Source organism: Micromys minutus (genome assembly GCF_963924665.1).
Source record: "Micromys minutus genome assembly, chromosome: 25".
Lineage (NCBI taxonomy): Eukaryota > Metazoa > Chordata > Mammalia > Rodentia > Muridae > Micromys > Micromys minutus.
In genome coordinates this window covers 915,310-937,534 of record NC_137960.1, presented here as the reverse complement: position 1 = coordinate 937,534, position 22,225 = coordinate 915,310, and the positions used below count along the sequence as shown (strand labels likewise).

Below are 22,225 nucleotides of genomic sequence, written 5' to 3'. Positions count from 1 at the left end.
TCGTTTTCTTCTAGTGTTGACAATTGAACTTAAAGACTCACATATGCTAGGCAAATGTTATTCCACTGAGATATATCTCAAATCCTCTGCTTCCCTTCTTCTGAATGTTAACTGCACCATCAGTAAGTAAGAATTCAGAAACCTGTAGAAATGGCTCAGTGCATAAAGGCACTTGCTACTCCTGCCAAGGACAGCAGTTTGGATCCTAGCACCCATCCATGGTAACTCACCATGGCCTGTAATTCTTGTTTCAACAATCCAAGGTCTTTTGGCTTCTGCAGGCATTTGTACACTCTTGAGTATACACACAGAGACAAATACACATAAGTAAAAACAAAATAAATATTTATTTAAAAAAGAATTCACTGTAGGTTTTTAGAATAACAATTATTCATTAGTTTGTATGTTTAAATTTTATTTGCTCTTATTTTATGTTTATGAAGTGCACTATGTGGGTCCATACTACCTAGGGAAGCCAAAAGAAGGTGTTGAATCTCCTGGAAATGGAGACAATTTTAAACCACTAATGGGTGCTAGGAACTAGACCTGGGTCTTCTGCAAGAGCATCCAGCACTCTTAATTGCTAAGCCATCTCTCTAACACTGACAGTAGCTTTTATGTAGCCTTTGGATTGCATTTCTAGAGCACTATTCCTTGTCAAAGCTCTTTGACAAATTTCGTTAAGAACCTTTATTCCTGGACAGGAAGACGGCTCTTCTCCAGGGAAGAGGTATTGGGTGGATTGACGTCATCTGGGATATTCCAGCAGCTTGGAGTAGAAAAGCAGGTTCATGGATTTCTGTGCTTTTTGTTCCATCTCCTTAACCCATCAAAATTCCTGGAATTAAAAAGGCTAGTCTATATGTTCTCTTAATTTTAGAGAACAGGATGAGGAGGAGGTGTGACCCAGAACAACAGCACCCCTGATTCTTCATCAGAGGTAAGGATGCTAATCTCAAGAACTCTTCTCCAAGGTCACCTGGGAGGACTTTTGGGTCTCTGGAATACCTCTGTCCCTGGCTTAACCTTGGAAAGAATTTCGTATAGGAAGGGACAATGAGAGGGAGAGAGTTCATATTCTAGGCGTGTCTCTTACATTTCTAAAATGAGCACCAATTTATTGAATTCTGTTGTCTTTGAATAGGAAAGTCTCTGGATTAGTTTTCTATGAGAGTATTTCTGGTTTCTTTCTAGTTATACTATGGAAGAAACCCCAGATTCTGTGGTTTATGTCTTTGTGTAAAAGTGACACACATATTTAATTTTAGCATGTGAGAGACAGAGAAAAGTGGATCTCTGTAAATTTGAGGCCAGCCTAGTCTACAGAGTGAGTTCTAGGATAGCCAGAGCTACATAGTTTTGAAAAATACTCTATCTTGAAAAATAACCTAAAAACAAAACAAAAACAAACAACAACAAAACCATAAAACCCTATATGAAGTATAGAATAATGGTATGGATGCTAGAAAAAAAAGGTACAAAGGGCATTGAGATCTTATAAACTGAATAAAATCAATTGAATACTGACTGAGTAGCAAAGAAACAAACATTAACTATATTTTTAAATGTGAATTCAAGATACCTCCCCTATTACTTTGTCTTTCTGTCTTCATCTCCCTCATCTGTAGACAATGACAGTAAATATGAACTCATCCTAGATAGGGCACCAAAGGCAGGCCAAATAAATTATTCCATTCAAGTCCAGGTTGATCAATCAATGAGTTTATTTATTGTTGTTACAGAAGAATGGATGATACATTTTAGCTGTAGCTGTATCATTGAAAGCCTCACTTAAGCATAGATGAGGACACATGTAAGTTGTGTCACTGGGGTCTGGTATATAACTTGCAGCTAGATCTTTGGAGATGTTTCTTTCTTCCAGTTGCTTACTGGTTATGTGATTCTAAGGAGGAATTGCCAGAGTCTTGTAAATTTTGTGAACTTCCTGAGTTTTGTAATTTTTCCCTTTCCTTCTAAATTTCTTGAGTTAGACAAGCCTCCTTAATTAGTCCAGGTAAGAATGCTTTATTTTGGAAGGAAAATCGAGCACTCTTCCCACTTATCTTCTGCTTCTCTCCTTCTCACAACTTCTCCCCTCTACTACAGTTTGTCATTCACTATGTCTTCTGTTGCTGCTTAGATAGGTATGAAGAGTAAATGAACTTGGGAGTTTAATTTTTTCACAGAGGCTCAAATTCATCCTAATTTGGAAAGTATACTAAGTATTTCTCCCTCAGCTCTCCTCAGAGTCCCCATCTTTCCCTAGCAGCTTCCAGAATGCTCTCTTTACCTCCTTGTTCCTCAGGGTGTATACAAGAGGGTTGAGTGAGGGGGTGCCCACTGCATAGAAGAGACCAAAGAACTTGCCCCTCTCCTGGGCATAGGGATTTTTGGGCTGCAGGTAGACAGCGATGACCGAGCTGTAGAAGAGGGTGACCACAATGAGGTGGGAAGAGCAGGTCCCAAAAGCTTTCCTGCGCCCTTTTGCAGAGCTTATCCTCAGCACTGCCCTGGCTATGGCACCATAAGAGATAAGGATGAGGCTCAGAGGTACAACCACAATGAAGATACTAGCAACAGCCATCTGGATCTCATTATAGGTGGTATCCCCACAAGAGAGTCGAATTAGAGATGGCACTTCACACAAAAAGTCATCTATCTGCCTATGGGGACAGAAAGGCAGTTTGAGGGTGGGTGGTGTCTGAACTATGGATTGGACCAAACCTATAGCCCAGGCCACAGCTGCCAGCTGCCGACACAGGCGGGGGTGGATGATGGTGGCATAGTGTAAAGGCTGGCAGACAGCCACATAGCGGTCAAAGGCCATCACTGTCAGGAGGATGCACTCTGTTGTTCCCAAGGACATGAAGATGAAGAGCTGGACAAAGCATCCCAGGAAGCTGATGGTCTTTGTGGGGCCCCAGAGGTTGAACAGCATCTGGGGGACACAGGTTGTGGTGAAGCAGAGGTCCAAGAAGGAGAGGTTAGAGAGGAAGAAGTACATTGGAGAGTGGAGCCTGGGGTCCAGTGTGGACAGCAGGAGGATGAGTGTGTTTCCCAGGAGGGTGAGGAGGTAGGAACACAAGACGACCACGAAGAGAACCTTTTCCAGGTGTGGGTGCTCAGAGAAGCCCAGCAGGAGGAAGCCCACAGGGGAGCTCTGGTTGACCATGGTCTCTGTGTGTAGTTGGCAGGATGATACTGTTAGACAATGTATTTTAATTTATTTTGTAAAAGCTCTCTCTGCATACTTGTAAAAACATGTGAAGTGGGTGTTTCTCTTCTCCCTCTACTCTCTAAGAGTCCTTCCTCCTTTTCCCTGTTCTTCTGGTCCAATGTTTTCTAGTGGCTGTGAGGAAGCCAGGGATGTCAGGGAAAATGGTGGATTCTTCCTCTGGTACTTCTGACTTCTTGGCTGAGCACAAAGGAGGCTGATGAAATACATGAATTCACTGATCAGTTAGTTTTCAATGTTTCAACAAACGTTCATTGAGTACAATGTATGGTCTGAACACTACAACTATTGACTTTGTTCTTTATGAGTATTATTAGTTATAAGGAACTGTGTTGTTGGATCAGTGGCTTGATGCTAAACATTAGTGTAGCATTGGTCTCACTTTCTAAGTGTTGCCATGGTTTGTTGATGGCTCGTATTTGGCCTTTGATGTACTTTTTCAGGAGATTCACTCAGAGACTGATGTGGCAGAGATTTCTTTCCCCTTATGTGAAATAATTCAATTTCCAGAAAGATCAGTTAACTTATTTTTTTCTTTATCAGAAATGACAGGAACACTCGAGGCAGTATGATGTGGAGCTTACTAAAAAAAAAAAAAAAAAAAAGCAACTGCCTTCTCTTCGTTCAGAAAGGTCTGTCCTCAACATTTTATCTCACAAATATGGAACAAGCCAAGATAAACACCGCACTGGTTCTACGACAATTCTTGTCTAATTCTGTAATGACACAGTTCCTCAAGGACTTGGAATCCCAGCTCTGGGCTGGCTCAAGGGGGGGGGGGGAGCTGTGAGTGTGACTTGCTACAAAATTGAATATCAATACAGTAATTGAATTTAAATAGCTTACTATTATCTAACATATAGCCCATATTCATAATTTGTTGTTCCAATAATGGTCTTTATCAACTATGAAATTTTGCATAGGATCCAGTGAAAATTGACATACTCTGAACATTTCTCCTGTTTGTCCCCATTTTCCGTAGTGGCTAAGGCACTGAGCTAAGGGATCATCTTTTGAATATTGGACAATGTGAACACCCTGTGTGGCAGAGCTCACAGGCTGGGAAGTTGAGTGGTCTTGAAAGCCAGGAGGACATTGAACATAATCACAGGACCCCAAGACTAAAAGCCATGAAGTAATGTGTGCGAGAGACAGAGCCATAGAGAACAGCAATGCATCCTGCAGGAGATGATGCTACTGTTGAGAAGGAGGGGATGAGGCACTGAAGCTCACCTTGGAGGTGGCAGGCTGTGACAGTTACTGTGATATCTGAGAGGCAGTCCCTGCAGGCTGATTCGTGGGGCCAGTGCCTCCTCAAAAGTCCCTTCTTTTGTGCTTTGAGGTTCTGTTCCATCTTTCCTTTTCCAGTTTAACTCTGAGTCTCTTTCTGCCTACTCCTTTTCCTCCCATTTTTTTTCTTTCTCTGAAGGAAGATTCTGAATTTTAAATGCTTTATTGTTATAATTTTCGCAAAAGGCATAGAAACCATTTGCATGACTCTCCTGGCCACACCCATTTCCTATCTTTTAAGAGGCAACCACTCTTATTTAGATTACTTATATTAAATTCTCCTGTGCTGTCTTTAGTACGTCCTGTGTTACTAAAAAGCTCTTCAAGGGATTTTTATCTACGAACTCTAAAGTATCTTTCCTGTGTCCCCGGCTCTCTATTGTCCTGGTCACTTTGAGTGAATTATTTTCCAGCTCCTCCATGTCCTCATTATCCTTTGACTGTCTTCCTGTTGTTTTGTGCTCAAAACTTCCCCCTGCCCCTTTACCCGATCCAATTCTGAGCCACCAAACCCCAAATATTACTTGACAGTCTTCTAGTTATTTCCATTTTCATGGATACATTCTCAGCCTGTCTGTCTGTCTGTCTAAGCCAGGTTTTCTCTGTGTGGTCCTGGCTGTTCTGGAACTTGCTCTGTAGACCAAGCACTCAGTACAATGTGTGCCAGACATGGCCCCACATTTTAAGACATGTAGGATTTTGCTGGAGTACAGAAGAAAAACCCCAGGACTTACCGTGGTCATATCAGATTCTTCTCACTCCTTGGCAGGGGAGGTTTCCCCATGATGAGGAGCTTCTGGCCTGAATGGAGCCTGAACTTGATCTTCGCAGCATGAAAAGTGAGAGCACATCGATGGCTTGTGCCCCTTTGACAGCACTGGTGTTAGCTCAGCATATTGTGGATGGGAATGCCATCCTGAAGTCCCCAGAGCACTCTGCATCAGTGGCATTGTCTGGATATGAGTACTGCATGTTCCCCTTGATGTCAGGTAAAGTGATGGATACACACAGGTTAAGTACCTTAGTCAGGACAGTATACTCTGAGCTGAGACTTGAACCAGAGCAGACCGACTCCCATAGATCTACATGCACTGTACCACACCACCAACAGTCTGCCATAGTCCAGGAAGTTAGTCTCATTTTGGGGACCCTGGAGATGGCACCTTGAGAGGGCTCCCTGGACTTCCATCCCATAGGGACACAACATGCTCATCAGCTCTGCCAGGACTCTGGGGCCTCTGCCCACAGACAGTTAATTAGCCGATGATTCTGAGTGAAGCGGGGGATTTAGAAGAAATATTTTAGGAGGTTCATCTCCTGGGATTAAACAAATGTTACCATTGTACCGGCAGTACAATGGCAGTGCTTTATCCCCATGACTCTTTTGATTATCCTATCCTTTTCTCTCATCTCCTTTCAACCCACTCCACACTTAAGTATCATATTCTTCTCTCTCTCTCTCTCTCTCTCTCTCTCTCTCTCTCTCTCTCTCTCTCTCTCTCGGTAAAGTACAGCAGAAAGGGCTGGGGAAAAAACTCATTTTGCAAAGTGTTTGAATGACTAGCTTGAGGGTTATGTTTTGCACCAGAAGCCATATTAAATATATATATATATATATATATATATATATATATATATATATATACACATACACATACATATATCAGGCACATGCTTACTTACAATCCCAGTTCTGGGGAGGGGAAGATAGCAAACCAGCAAGGTTTGCTGGCCAACTAGCCTATCTGATCTGTGCACCATGTCAATGAGGATGTCTTAAAACAAACAAACAAATAAACAAAAACCAAGCCACCACTACCCCACTACCACCACCAAGCAGAAGAACAACTAGGGTAGTTGGTAAATGAAGTTGACCCAAGATGTTGATATCTGACCTCCACATACACACATACACATACACTTCCACATGAGTGTGCTCCAGCATGCGCCGCACACACAAATATGAATGAACACCTAGATATAGATATCGAGATATAGTTTATGAATAATTAAAAGTTCAGATTTTAAGTGTGTAGTTTGGTATATTTTGACAGCCTCAATCAACAAAAACATTCCCATCACTCTACAAACTTCCCTCTGCTTCTTTAAATTAAAAAAAAAATCTGTTTTCATTCAATGTGTATTTGAGTGTATAGCCCATATATGTAGGTACCCTTGGAGGCCAGAAAAGGGTGTTAGATTATCCTTTTTATATCAGAGAACTGGGTGACTTGTTTTAAGTAAGTTTTAAAGTTTGTCGTGGACCTCATCCACAGCTGTCCTCAGCTACGTTATGTTACTGGGCCATGGGGGAGATTCTGCTTCTGCGGTGATCTGCTTTTAACAAAGACAATATACAAACATCTTTTTATCACCCTGCGATTTTGCAATGTTTCCCCCTTCTTCCTAGGCTCATTGGTGGAGGACAAAGTTTTGAAAATAAAATATAATACAGTGTGAGCACAGCTCATTGACAGAGTGTTCGCCCAGCATAAATCAGGACCTGGGTTTGATCCCGGTACCACACGAAGTTCAATTATGTGTCTCTTAAGAATATGGGATACATTTTGAGAAATGTATCATTACATGATTAAATTATGTGTAAACAAAATATAGTGTAGCTATACAAACTAAACACGCACAGTTTTCTTAAAAGCTTAATAACAAGATGCCCACAGTGTATCTGGTTTATTGGAGACCGACATTACATCATGTGATGCATGGCTGTGGCAACTCCCACACAACCCCAATAATCTTTGTTGAAATCCAAGAAAAAATATTTCCTGGGATAGCATGGAAAAGGGTGTAAAAAATACGTTGCTGAGTTGAAAGTTGTAGGCTCTTTATTTTATTTCTGAAATTCTTATTCTTACTAGGTAGCCGTGAGTGGTTTGAGAATTGATGTGTAAGTCAGTTTGGCTTTGAGCTTGCAGAATATTCTTGGCTCTGGCTAGAATATTCTTGGGTGCTAGAGGTATAGGTGTGAATTACCACATGGATTTTGGTTTTAAGAATCTTTTGTGTATATTTACATAAGATGATGAATCTTATATAAATCTCAATCACTCCTTCCCCTTGGGCTGGACCCGAAGCATTTATAAAAGAAAGAGGAGAGGTGGTTCAGCGGTTAAGAACACTAACTGTTCTGAACACAGCAGTTAGAACACTAATTGGTCCTGAGTTCAATTCTCAGCAACCACATGGTGGCTCACAGCCATCTGTAATGGGATATGATGCCCTCTGCTGGTGTGTCTGAAGATAGTTACAGTGTACTTATATAAATAAAATAAATAAATGATTCTAGAGAGTGGAAGAGGGGGAGGGGAAGGGGGGTGGAGATGGGGATGGGGTGTTGAAGGAGGAGGGGAGGTGGAAGGAGGAATTCAGTGAAAGGGGATCATTAGAGAAAGAGTGAATGGTGAGAAAGGAGGGAGTCCGTGTTAGTCCACAACTCTGCCTGGCCATCAATTAGAGGCTAGACTATGGGTCTCTTTTCTGTGACTATAAATGCTACAACTCTGAAGGGAAAGGCTTCCCCAGCATGAGTGTTGTGAAGGATTGAAGTTAGTGGGTGGCTTCTTCAGCCTGCTGCCTGGGTTCCTATCTCAGCCCCCATGTTTTCTAGCAATACTTTCCAGAACTGTTTTTCCTCTCTGGCCTTCATTTCTTCGTCTTCAATGTCACTAGTAATAGTACCCTGCCTCTGGAAGCATAAAAGCCTCATAAGCATTTTTCTCACCTAAGTTCCTTTGCCTTCTCTCCTTTCCCTCCTTCCAATCTTCCTCTTGATTTCTCTCTCCCCTTTCTCTTCATCTTTCCCTCTATTCTTCTGTCTTCCTCCTACCCATTCATCCACCTATCCATCTAACTTGAGTAAAGCGTGTACAGGCTGGAAGAATTCCAAAACCCCAACAGTAGGACAGAGCATGTGATAAGTCTCTCAATCTCATAATTCAGGCAAGTGATGGGCAATATCTTCCTTTTGAGGTATTACATGGTAGTTTTATCATACATATATGCATAATACATACATGTGTACATACATAATACATACATATTTTCTTCTTTTATAAATTAAGAACATTCATTACTGGGAGGAGGGATTTAGTGCAAAAAAGTCCAGTTCTGCGGGTTCTGATAAACTAATCTTGTCTACCTCCCAATATGCCAATCAAGGAATTACGAAAGGGTGGAGGGCAGAAAGGGATGTATTCACTGTGGTTACAACGGGGAGAACAATAGCCTTTAAGCTGACAGGAACTTTGAAATTTTATAGAAAAGAGAAACAAAGCAGGATTTGGGATACAGTGTCGGAGGAGGTGAGCATATCCCAGGCCTGATTCTGCCAGGGGCTCAGGAGAAACTGTTCAGTTCTTTCACATGGTGATACCTGTTGTCTCAGAATTAGGTGCTGCCCTCATTCAGAGCATGATCTCATCCTGGGGCTGTTTACAAGGCTTGCTGTAACATAAAAGTAGTTTTAGTTTCTTTCTATAAAGATATTTATCTCTTGGTCCTGTCCTTCCTGGAATCCAAGTTCTTACAGGAAAGAGTGAAACTAAAGAGGCAAAAATAGAGTTATTTAAACCTGTGGCTGATTCCTTTCTCCATGTTCAATATGATAGGGACATTTTAAAAATAAGTTAATTAGTGCATTCTATTTATTTATTTATTTATTTATCATTAATCATTCCATTTGTTTATATCTCAAATGATATCCCATTTCCCAGTTACCCCTCCACTAGCCCCCCATCCTACATCTACCCTCCTCCCTACCCTTTGTCTGTATGAGAGTGCTCCCCTACCCACCCACACTCTCCCTCCTCACTATTCCAGCATCCAGCTACACTAGGGTATCAATCTTCCCCAGGACCAAGAGCCTCTTCTCCTATTGCTGTCAGGCAAAGCCATCCTCTGCTACATATGTACCTGGAGCCATGGATCCCTCCAGGTGCACTCCTTGGCTGGTGGTCTAGACTCTGGGAGAACTGGGTGGTCAGGCCAGCCTATGTTGTTCTTCTAATGAGGTTGTAATCCCTTCCACTCCTCCAGTACTTTCCCTAGACACACCAAGGTCCTCAAGCTCTGTCTGATGGTTGGCTCCAGGAATCCACATCTGCATTGGTCAGTTGCTGGCTGAACTTCCTCAAGACCTGCAACATTAGGTTCCTGTCAACAAGTATCTCTTGGCATGGCAACAGCATTGGGTTTGGTGTCTGCAGACATGATGGATACTCAGGTGGGGCCGTCCCCAGTTGGCCCTTCCTTCAGTCGATAGAAACACTTTTAATATAGCTTTCTCAGTCTCTACAATGTTACTTATATGTAAGTTTTTGGGGGTGACCATTTGGTATTCAATAACTACTTGGTGCTTTTTCCCAGGGAAGACTATTTTTCCCACTCTCAGAATTGTTTGTAGTTCTTTGTGCAAGGTTGAGGCTTTGTCATTCTGTTTACTTTGACATGTCTATTATTGTCCTTGTTCAGCTCATGTTTAGGCAGTCCTGTTGATGAAATATTATGCGTATAGATTCTTACACTACTAGGAGACACATTCCCTGGTCCTCTGGCTCTTATAACCTCCCTGACCCTTCTGCTGCCAAGTTCCTTCATCCTAGGTTATAGGAACTATTTAGTAGCTGCATCCACTGGGACTTCAGACTCCACAACTCTGCCTGCTGATTGGTTGTAGTTTTCTGTGATTGTCTCATCTGTTGCAAAGAGAAGCTTCTTGGATGAGGCACGAGGACTGCAGTTATCTGTGGGTATAAGACAAATATTTAGACTGTAGTTAAGGATTATTATGGGTTAGTAAAGCAGTTGTTGTAGGTTTCCCTCCAAGATTCATGACTTCATTTGTCTTGGGTACTTGGATAGGTTACCAGTACCATGCATGATTTTGTTCTTGTTGAATGGGCCTTAAGTCTGACTAGAGAGCTGTTGGCTACTCTCAAGGTAGACAGTGTGGGACTCTGCAAGCTCTACTGCTGGCCAAGAAACAAGAAGCAAGAAGGAAATCTGGTGTAGCGTGGCTTACTTAGCTAGGCTGGTTCAAACATCTGAAGTCTGACCTGGAGTGTTTATTTTTGACATATTTAAACAATACTTGGGGCTAATGAGATGGCTCAGTGGTTTAGAGCACTGACTGCTCTTCCAGAGGTCCTGAGTTCAATTCCCAGCAACCACATTGTAGCTCACAACTATTTGTAATGTGATCTGATGCCCTCTTCTTGTGTGTCTGAAAACAGTGACAGTCTACTCACATATATAAAATAAACACATCTTAAAAAATAGTTCAACTGTGGTGAAAGGTTTTTCATGATAATTATCACAAAAAACACTTAGAGAATGACTACACTGAAACTCCCTTGCAAAGCACATGCCTTTTGCAAAGTACCTGTGACCTCTTCCACAAGAATGGGTTCTATTGCCTGAGAAACAATATTTAGGATAAAGGTCTAGAAAGGTTATCATGGCATGCTGGTGGCTGTGGTTCATAGGCATCATAGTCAGGTAGAATTGTTGGTTGCTTACTTAATTTTGAAGCTAGCATGGTGCCTGACTATCTTTTAAAATTGTATGTGTGTATATGTATATGTGTGCATGTGAATACAAGGGCTTGGAGACCACCGTTTAATAAGAATTACTTGCAAGAATAGGGTTGGGGATGTAGGTCAGTAATAGACTATTTATGAGACTATATGTAAGTGGAGAAATATAGCACAAAAGCTAAAAAATTACAATACAGTTTTCAAAGAGAATCCAACCCAGTTTTCTCTGTAACTTTCTCTTCCCCCACCACTGTTTTTCCACGGAGGAAATCAGACCTAAAGACTGTGTATTAAGCAAGATCTCTATCACTGAGCTGCACACAACCTCTGTGTATCTTCTAGCTTGTACCCAATATGTCTAAGGCAAAGAGAGTCAACAACATGTGCCAAGGCATTGGATAATTTTACCTTTTTATGTTTTATGTATTTACATAACAGCTATGTGGTCCAAAATGTTATATTATTTAATTAGCCTGTGAAAACTTCACTCTGGAATATTTGTTTTAAAACATGATATTACCTATAATAAAATTAAGTACATGTTGTATCTTTTAAGGAATAAACGACTTAAAAAAACAACATTAAGTTTGGCTAATAGCAGCAGCTTGGCTCTGAATGTAAGACAAGGAAATGTCAGTGTGACTTTGAGGGTCATAATTCCTCTTAAATACCTTCAAGTAACTCATAGCATTTAGATTCAGCTTCATTTCTGTCAGGTGAACATATCCTGAGTTTCAGAATACTTCCCCCTTTTCTCTATTCTTGGGATAGTTTGCTTGGTTTTGAGATCTACAAATACTTCTCCATGCAAGTCTTCTTGGTGCTGTGTTTTTAATCTTTGAAATCAGATGAAGAGAATAAAGTGGTGGAAAGGAAGAGAAGCAGGAGGAAGAGAAGGGGCCAGAGTTCAGATTTATTGCTTATGTTCCTTGAAACACTCCATTTCTCAGAATCTGTCTTGTCTGGTAGGGGAATCACTGAGGTAGCTTTTTTTAGGACATCTCAGACTTGCCCTCGAAGTCACTCCATACTGGAAACCCCCACCTGCTGTGCATGCTTTCTCTGCTTTTTTCTTCTTTTAAAGGCAACAATCTGATTAGAAGCCAAGGACTAGAGTAGCAAAGATGTACATTGGGATCTTGTGGATTAATTAGTCCTCCCACTACTGTACTGGGTTAGTCTTGTTTATCCCTGAAAACACCAACACTTCACCAGGATATGAAGACAGTGAGATAGTGTTTAATAATTTTATGCCATCTCAGAAATATAAATTTCCACTAAATGTTATCTCTTTGTTATTTTTAATTATTTGTTAATGTATTCTTTCTGTGCCGGATAAGAAGCTGGGCAGTGCCGGAGGTGAACTAGAACAGTCATGGCTGGGGTGATAGGTGAGAAGATGATCCCGTTGTTGGAGAAATGGACTTCAGAAGCTTTTAGGAGAAATATGGGAGGATAACCCAGAACTAGAGGGGAGGATGGGCTCCTGGAGGTGATGTTACCTTTGTTGTGTTCTTACAGTGTTTGAGGTAGTGCTGGAGGGAAGGATATGCTCCCTGGCTGGGAAGACAGAGCTTTATGTTCTCAGGAAAATGGAGGAATCACAGTGATGAAGCTGAACCTACTGATTACCCAGCTCTGTAGTATCAGCTGAAAAAATCATTCCTAATAAAAGTCATACCTAGGAGTGGTAACCTGGCAATGAGCTCTCCCAGCAGCTCTGGTCAAGGGTTCTTGCTACCTGTGACTGCAAATGCTGGCACAGTCATGGACAAGGAAGGCCAAAGGATGAAAATAGTGTTTAGTCTTAAGCAACATTTTAATATCTGCTCTTCCTCTGGCAGGAACAAAAATACCCAAAGAGATATTTATGCCCCTTCTTTTAGCTACCAGACTACTGAAACAGTGGACCTTCCTAACACCCAAATTTTAATTTCCCCAGGAATCTCATGCTGGGAGAAGGGAAAGACTGGATTCTGGTGCCAGTCTTCCGGAAAGTTCTGACAACCTGTCAGACTACCAGATAGGGCAGTACCACAGCTTGACTAAGACTCCTTCCTTGTCATGAGTTTGCCTAGTTTGTTATAGGCAGGGACCTGAAGATAAACTTGAGGGACCTCCTTGGAGTCTCTCTCTTTCTCAAAAGATTTGTTTATTTATTTTATAAAGTGCAATATAAATTATATTATAATTTATTATTTTATTTATTTATTTTATACAGTGTATGAGTACACTATTCAGACACACCAGAAGAGGGCATCATATCCTCTTACAGATGGATATGAGCCAGCATAAGGTTGCAGGGAATTGAACTCAGAATCTCTGAACTCAGGATCTCAGCAGTCAGGGTTCTTAATCTCTCAGCCATCTCTCCAGCCCTGAGTCTCTCAGCCAAGTGGGTGACCACTTTGAATATGTCTCCTTTCTCTGCTTGTCACTGTTACTTGTTTATTGGCATGTGGAGGACACAATTGGCCAAGCCTACTTTGTTAGGGATGCAGGGCTTGGGCTCCTGGCTCAAACAATTCTGAATGAATGTATAAGAAAGTAGAGACTGCAGATAGGGATTTAAATATGAAAGAAGGTTGTTGCTGATCAAGTGTGACAGCTTCTCCTTTCTCTTCTGCCAGGCTTTCCCTGCTACCTCACTGCAAGGCTGTACCCTGTTCACCTTCAATGTGAGATGACATTTTCTGCTGGAGACTGATGATGCTTCAGAATTCTAAGATCCTATTGGACAATGGTGGTAGCTAAAGGTCAGAAGCTGAACTTTTTTTTCCCCTGTTTTTAAAAATTGGATATTTTCTTTACTTACGTTTCAAATGTTATCTTTTTTCCCAGTTCCCCTCCAGAATCCCCTATCTCATCCCACATGCCCCTGCCTTTATGAGAGTGCTCCTCCACCCACCCACCCACCCACCCATTTCCCCCTGCTCCCCTGCCCTGGCATTCCCCTACACTGGGGCATCAAGCCTTCATAGGACCAAGGGCCTCTCTTCCTATTGATGCCTGATAAGCCCACCCTCTGCTACATATGCAGCTGGTGCTATGGGTCTCCCCATGTGTGCTCTTTGGTTGGTGGTTTAGTTTCTGGGAGCTCTGGGGAGTCTGGTTGGTTGGTAATGTTCTTCCTATGGGGTTGCAAACCCCTTCAGCTCCTTCAGTCCTCCATTTGGGGACCCTGTTCTCAGTCCAATGGTTGGCTAAAATTCCAGAAGCTGCAATTTTAATCATTGAGAACAAGGAGCTGGAGAGAGAGAGAGAGAGAGAGAGAGAGAGAGAGAGAGAGAGAGAGAGGAAATGCTGACAGAACAGCAGTCAGTGGTAGGGGCTGCCTACCCAGGAGTAGCCCACTACTAACTAATGATATATTTTGTAGACTTTTTGCTTTATTTTGCTTTGTTTGGAGGTTTTTGGTTCTGTTTGTTTTGCTTTGCTTTGTATCATGGTCTTTTGCTTATTTGCTTTTTCATTGACGGATTGGTGTGTGTGTGTGGGGTGGTGGTATGTGTTTGAGAGACAGAAAAAGAACATAGAGTTGGGTGGGTAGGAAGATGAAGAGAAAAATTTGGGAGGCATTGGGGAGGGGAAAGCATGATCAAGAAAAGAAAAAAAGCTTTTCAGTGAGTGGATAGTACATAGCCACTTCAAATACAGAAAACAAAACTTGGAAATTTTACAGCATCCTTTGGGGGAGCACTGAAGCATGTTTAATAAACAATTTTAGAAGTTAGTCCCACTGGATGTCCTGCCTGAGAAGCCAATGTCTAATTTGGAATATTCAACTAACTCTCAACTGTGAGAGAAGAGCATCTTCACGTATCTGGTTTCAGGGAGGAGGAAGCATCTGAGAGTTAAGATGGGGGAAAATCCAGGAACTGTGGTGTACATATGGAGAAAAATAGGGGGTCAGAATTTAACTGTTGGTTTTGGATAGTTCTCAAATAGTATATTTGGTTTGCAGATCCTGAATCAGGTTGGGAAATGTATTAGAGGTTCAAGAACCAAGAATCCAAAGTAAGTGTCTGTCTGTCTGTCTCTTTGTGTGTGTGAGTATGTATTTAAATATTTTATAAGCAAGGTTTTCTGAGCTGGAGAGATGTCAGGAATGGCTTATGTTAACTTATGTTAAAAGAAGGGAGCATATTTCTACAGGATAATGCATGTAGCAGATGGTACATGGGACACCAAGTCCTGACTGCAGTCCAGGCTCATCTAGGCATTGAGAGAGGGCTACCAAGCATAAGAAATGACCAAGCCAGCTCGTGGAAGCCAATACCAGTGGTGGCTGGGCAGTACAAAGGCAGGATTGGAAGAAGGTAAGGGGATTGTCCACCAGGGAAGAATTCCCATCGTAGGATGGCTATTCTGTGTTCAGAACTAGGAATACAAATGGATTGGCTAAGGGGGAAATCTATGTACAAAGAGTGCCCATTACTAACTCCACCCCAGCAAAAGTTAAAGGAATTCTTAAGAACAAAAGTTGTTGTTAAACTGGACAACACAGCAGACTTGGGGATTTCCAACCCAACTACTCACACATATAAGCAGACATGGGGACGTGTTTCTCACTTGGCCTCTGACTGCAGACATGGCTTCCTGCACCTGTGTAAGTCAGGGTTTGGTAAAATGGGAAGGGAAAGTATTTCCACAATTCAGGAAGGGGCAGTGGTCTAGAAGGTGAGGTGGTTGGGAGAGGAACATTCAGGAGAAAGGGCAGATGTTGATAACTACACAATAGGAAGAGGGAACTCTGAAGAGAGGTTGGCCATTTGACTTACTAAACTTTTAAAATAGTTTGTTATGCATTTATCATATGTGTGCATGTTTATGCAGGGTTAGGGTCAGGAGATAACCTTCGGGAGTCAGTGGTCTCCCTTCACCACTTAGGTCTCAGGGATCAAACCGGAGTGAGAATAGGTGGCAAGAGCTTTAATTAATTTATTTATTCACTTATTGATTATTTATTTAACAGCCATACTTAGGAGAAACGGTAGGGCACTGTGCTTCACGTGGCTGGCAAGATGTGGGAAACCAGGGATATAACCTTCATGAGTTCTCAGTCTTAAGCTTCTCTCTCTTTTCAAAGGACAACTTCACAAGTCTCATTTTTCTTGTTGTTGGTGACATAACTAACACATTGCCTTAAAGGGATATGCTCCCAATCAAAGACTGTCCAATACGGGGCAACACCTCCACTGAAGAACCTGAACTATCTAGATGGGGAAGATTTCCTGATGGGGAAGTTTTCATAAGGTTCACGGGGCTGATTCTTCCTTATCTTAATTCTTCAGTAAACGAAGTTAAACTTAGATGCAGTTCCTATTTTCTGTGAGTGGGATCCTGGTCTGATTAAAAGAGAATCTTATATTCTGTAACAGTAGATATAAAAATGCAAGACACACAGATTAACACCACTAAGCACACAGCATCACCACAACAGGGACATTACCAGAAACGAGTGAGAACACCCATGAGAACATACCAGGGTAGACTGCACAACTCAATCAGGGTTCTTTCTGAACTAGCCACAGAGAGTGAGTCATGGCTGACAGCATCCTGTGAGGCTGCCAAGTCTTGGAAATCTGATTTGGGTTATAATATAGAAATTAAAGGTTTCAAGAGCGGGAGAGATGCAGATTGTTGGGAAGGGACCCGAGGGCTAACTAGGCAAAGGAGTGAAGCTTGGGAGTAGGGAGTAGAGACTGGTGGGCATTCTTAGACAACTCTCTTGGCTTTCTTTGCTTAGGTTGTCCATTCAGAGCAATGGCTATTAATGACCTTTGGCACCACTGAGAATGGAAAAGTGAAGAAGATAAATGAACATATTAGGTCCAAAACCATGATCTCTGTGACGGACCAGATCCTTCTGCTAGACTCCAAGATCCTCTAGCCCCATAGAACATTGTCATCTTAATGGGATTGACAAGGAAACCACCATCCACCTCACCCTAAAGGCGGTGAAGCCCAGTGATGAAGAGCTGCCCGTTTCTGGTGGATTCAGGTGACTAGGGGCAAAGGCACCTCCTCCAAGTTCGAAGGTCCAGCTCAGTGGCCCAGGTGAAAGAGATGATAGAGTGTGACTGCTGTGCCGCCCAAGAAGCAGATTGTGACGTGCAACGGAAAGAGGCTGGAAGATGGAAAGAGCATGGCTGACTACACCAATAATGGCAGTTTGCTCTTTCTGACACCATAGTGCATTGGGGGATGACTGTGGAGATGGGCTGATGAGAAGCTCAAAGCCGATTTCCTTTGAGCTATTGCCAAATCACATCTCTTGATGATATGAAAAAATTAATGAGAATGAAATGAAGATTTGAGGCGAGTTGGGTGGATTAAAAATATTTGTCAGGCCTGTGATTCCGTGTTTCTAACATAGTTCATTAGCAGGGTTATGGATTAGAGCAAAAGCTGAAACCTTAGTCCGGTGTGGTGCAAACTTAATTCCAGGATTTGAGAGGCAGTGGATCAATGAATGATTGTTGAGCCAAATTGAGTTCTAATTATAGAGTATAGAGAAAGAATGTGTTATGGAATATTATTGCTTACTATAACTGGTCTGTAGCTTAATAAATGATTTGGAAATTTAGTCATCATCTTCTTATTTAAAGATATTCGGTATGAAAAACTAGCACGTTCTTCATGTGTTGTATCTAACCCTAACCAAAGCTCTGCATAAGGAAGGGAAGAGCCAGATCCTATCAGTTTAACCAGGCACACCAGCATGGTTGCCTGTTATTTGCAGACATTCTTTGTGGTTGTTCGGACCCAACATTCTGTAGTGGGCTCGGTTACCTGGCTAGGTTTTCATTAGCTGGGCTGGCTCCCCAAGAACGGAAACCATGTCCTGTTTCTGGAAGAGATCTCTGTAAGGTAGGGTCCGTGACTTCCTTGTTAACCAGAGAGGCTCCACTTGATGGCTGAGGCCATGGAAATTTTCACGGTCTATGGTCACGGTCTATGGTCTATGGTAAGCCCGGAGAAAAACTAAAGGTCAGCACAGGGTGCTCATCATCGCCTTGTGGGTTCTTCAGGGCCGGTACAAAGTCTCCTAAGAGTGCATCTGGCCCCCTCCTGCATCCTGACTCCCTTCTTACAAAAAGTCCCAAGAGCCATTTACCACATCACTATTTATGTGCGTTTATATATTTCAGGAGAATCCAAACCCTACCCGATGAGAGAAAAGAATCTCTCTACTAACCCAGAACTCTTCGAGCTCAAAACTTGCAGATTCTCATGCAAAGACAAAAACTATGAGCATCCTATTTCTGGGACCCTGAGACCTTTTTTTTCTTTCTTTCTTCTTCACTCTTCCTCCTATGGCCTCCCCAGACTCCGCAAGAGTCTCAGTGCCGCTCCCTTCACTTCCTTGTTCCTCAGTGTGTAGATGAGAGGATTAAGTGCGGGTGTGACCACTGTGTAGAAAAGCGAGACGAATTTGCCGCGGCCCTGGTTGTAACTATGCGTGGGTTGCAGGTAGGTGTAGGTGGCGGAGCCATAAAATAGACAGACGGCGGTTAAGTGAGAGCCACAGGTGCTCGCCGCCTTCCGCCAGCCCGAGCTGGAGTGCATGCCCCAGACTGCGCGGCCCACGGCGATGTAGGAGGCCAGGATGACCGCCGAAGGTACCAACAGGATGACCACCCGCGCGGCGAACATCTGGCGCTCGGTGGCGCTGCGGCCGCCGCGGCAGGCCAGCTGCAGCAGCGCGGGCAGCTCGCAGATGAAATGGTCCAGACTGCGGGGCGCGCACAGCGGACGCGCGGCCAGCAGGGCGGTCTGAGCTGCGGAGTTGGCCAGGCCGCCGAGCCAGGAGGCTCCTGCCAGCGTGCGGCACAGGAGGGGCGAGGCGAGGGAGGTGTAGCGTAGAGGGTTGCATACGGCAGCCGCGCGGTCCAGCGCCATAACCGCCAGCAGCACGCACTCGGCGGAGCCCAGGGCCAGCGATGAACACAGCTGCGCCATGCACCCGGCGCGTGGTAGCTGCAGCACTGAGCCGCGCAGGCTGGCCAGCAGCGGTGGCACCACGCTAGTGGTGAAGCCCACATCCACCAGAGCCAAGTGGCAGAGGAAGTAGTACATGGGTGTGTGCAGGCGAGGGTCGCGAATAGCCAGCAGCACCAGGGCCGCGTTGCCGGTCAGCGTTAGTAGGTAGCAGAGAAGGACCAGCACGAAGAGGACGGGCTGCAGAGAGGGCCAGTCATTGAAACCCAGCAGCAGGAAGCGCTCCGCTGAGCTGTGGTTGGCCTGAGGGGAAACTCCAAGAAGGTTCGGAAGGGCAAGACAAAAATGTTTAATGCTAGAGGACAAGGCGGTGCAGGCCTTGCACTGGGAAGCAAAGGCCAGAAATTTCTGTGAGTCCGAGGCCAGCCTGGTCTGCATAGTGAGTTCCAGGTCAGCCAGAGCTACACAGCAAGACCCTGTCTTACCACTATCCACAACAAACAAGAAACCCAATATGGGATAAACTTGGCAAGAGAGGGAAGCACATGCCCAAGTTTTAGTTTTGTTACATAGCCGCATGCCAGTATTCCTTCACAAGTCGTTCAAGAGGGGATAGATTCTCTGCTTAACAGATAAGCCATTTAAGAGACAACTTAGAAAATCAAGTTGCCCTAAGTCTATCGCTAATGAGGTCTGTGTCCCTCGTTCCGGTTACCCTTCCAGGAATTAAGGAATTCAATATCCCTCCTAAGGGCAGGTATGAAGATACTGTGCATATGAAGATCATATTCCCCTCTGAGCCCGACCCCTGTTTTTCTTAAAAGTGGGCATTGTCTAAGAGTTAAGCTTGGGTGAGACTAGATGGAACAGCATTGCAACCTTTTTTGTTTATGCAACAGTTAAAGCCAAGTGAGCTCTGAGCAGACAAAGTTAGTCAGGTTTCCCAGGTGCCCTTAACTCAGCTTCATGGGCAAAGCAAAGTGGAAATGTTTTTGCAAGAACCTATATTATATAAAAACAGAATGTAATCCCAACTATTTAGGAGCAGCCAACAAATATCCAACTATAGAGTTTCCAGTGGACTACAAATACGGTAACTGTAACCAACCAAGTATTTTTTCTTTATTCATCTTTCCTTCCTCTGTAACTGTAACCAATCAAGTATTTTTTTCTTTATTCATCTTTCCTTCTCCCTGATCCCTTTGTCTCTTCCTGCCTCAGGGTTTCTTTCCCTCCCTCCCTGCCAGCTTCTCTCTCCCCCTCCCTCCCTTCTTCTCAATAGAGTCTCATGAAGCCCAGGTTGGCCTTCAGTTCTACTTGTAGCAGAGTATGACCTTGAACTCCTGATTGTCTTGTGTCTGCCTCCAGAGAGCTGGGATTATAAGCATGAGCTACGATGTCCAGCATCCAAGCAGATGTTTCTTTGTTTTACTTCTGTGTCCATCCTATCAAATGTTCCCTATGTTTTCTCTCTGTGGCTCACCGAACCACTTCTGCCTGATTCAGAAACAGCTGTTTGCTCAAATAAATCTGGTAACAGTTTATCATGCCTCTTTTTTTTTCTCCCTTGACCTGAAGATTGGGCTCTTGGGCATGCTCAGCATATTCTCAGTACTGAGTTATGCTCCTACTCTATGAATTTTTGACATGTTATACTGTTGTCTAACTATGGAGGCTGCTTACAATGCACAGGACCTCCTTCTGTATATGTGACATTCAGGATCACCACAGACTAGCCTGGTAGAGGAAGGAACACTTCCTGTCAGGCAGGAAATGAGAAGCCCTCAGTCCTAGGACTGAACTCAGCTAAAACAACCGTGTATGGTTGGTTATTTGAGATGTAGAAATCACTTCACACTGTTCTCCCTCAAGTTTGTCATGTGTAAATGGTGGAATTTGACTTTTTGGGTCTATCTTGGGCTTTTCTGTTTCTCTAACAAATTTAAAAGAAATGCAAGAAACAAAGAGAACCCAAGTTTCAAGGCTCTAGGTACTGATACTGAATTCAATATCTGGTGATACAGAAATTATCATGGCTGATGGGATGGATAAAATTTACAGATATTTTAATACATGTTTTATGATAGATGTCATATACATAACTTATAAACACACCCACTGCTTTTAATTTAAAAAGAACCACAGTCCTCTGGCTTGGCAAAATGTCTTACCAGGTAGAGGCACTTGCTCCTGGTGGTCTGAGTTGATCCCTGGGATCCACATAGTGGAAGAGAAATGGCTCCTTCAAGTTTTCCTCTGGCCCCCACATGTATGATGAGGCATGCATTCCAGCCCCAATCTATCAATCAATCCTTTTAGTTTGTCCAGGAAGTAATCCTTTTCCCAATATGACACCCCGGTTACCTCATCAGTCAGAGTTAAGTTTCAATGTGAATAAGAACAAGGTCCAGGACTTAAGACACCTTAGGTTTGAGTCTTGATTCTGCTACTTTCTAAGTGGTAACCATGGGCGTGTAACTAACACCTCTGTGCCCCTGTTCTTCATATGGAAACATAAGCTGGTAGCAAGAGTTAAATACACAGGAGTGTTTTGAACAGTGCCTGGCACACAGTAGGTGAACATTAACTGTTATCATCCCTGTTATAAACCAGCATACACATTTTTGTTTTCATTGCTTGATACTTTCTGGTGTTGAAAGATGAAACCGGGGTCTCATGCATGTTGAATAAGTATATATATATATACATCCCCACTAGTCACACACTGAATCACATCCCTGTCCTTGGAAATTATTTTGCTTTTCAAGACAGAGTATTACTATGTATACTAAACTAGCCTCTAGCTCATAATTGCCCTACTTTCTCCACCCGAGTGCTGAGACTACAGGGGTGTGTGTGCGAGTGCGCACGCGTTTCTGGACTACCTAAGTTCCAGGATATGAGCAGTGATAGACTTAATGTGATGACTCACTTTCCTTTATGTATTAACTTTAATATTTCCTCGATTGAAAATCAGGCAGAGTAGGGAGGGGATCAAAATTAAATGTATCAGCTGTCAAATCATTTATAAATGATAAAAGATTTTGACTCAAACCTGATTAGTTCCAAGGTCTTGGCTTCACAGGTTCTATTTATGCCAGAGTGTGGAAGATAAAGGGACATAAAAAATTCCATCTTAATTTTTAGACAACATTATAGCATTGTAACATGGATGAAATGTAAGACCTGGCAATAAACTTTATGA

At 42.9% G+C, this 22,225-nt stretch overlaps 3 protein-coding genes across 3 annotated transcripts; 1 reads left to right on the top strand and 2 right to left on the bottom strand.

The window, feature by feature from the left end:
* Nucleotides 1–2,233: 2,233 nt before the first annotated feature.
* Nucleotides 2,234–3,172, bottom strand: LOC308436931 (olfactory receptor 2H2-like; the record flags this gene model as incomplete). The annotated part of the gene is made up of 1 exon (XM_080937940.1): nucleotides 2,234–3,172. One exon carries the CDS (start codon nucleotides 3,170–3,172, stop codon nucleotides 2,234–2,236), a length of 939 nt encoding a protein of 312 aa, XP_080794066.1.
* A 12,495-nt stretch (nucleotides 3,173–15,667) lies between these two features.
* On the top strand, nucleotides 15,668–17,287 carry UBD (ubiquitin D; the record flags this gene model as incomplete). The annotated part of the gene is given in 7 exon segments (XM_080937703.1): nucleotides 15,668–15,685; nucleotides 16,826–16,966; nucleotides 16,968–17,065; nucleotides 17,067–17,085; nucleotides 17,089–17,156; nucleotides 17,158–17,269; nucleotides 17,273–17,287. Coding segments are annotated over 7 exon segments (471 nt in total).
* Nucleotides 17,288–18,393: 1,106 nt separating this feature from the next.
* On the bottom strand, nucleotides 18,394–21,243 carry OR2I1 (olfactory receptor family 2 subfamily I member 1; the record flags this gene model as incomplete). Its single annotated transcript, XM_080937702.1, is given in 5 exon segments — nucleotides 18,394–19,330; nucleotides 19,332–19,357; nucleotides 19,359–19,385; nucleotides 19,388–19,452; nucleotides 21,192–21,243. Coding segments are annotated over 5 exon segments (1,107 nt in total).
* Between the last annotated feature and the right edge of the window lie 982 nt (nucleotides 21,244–22,225).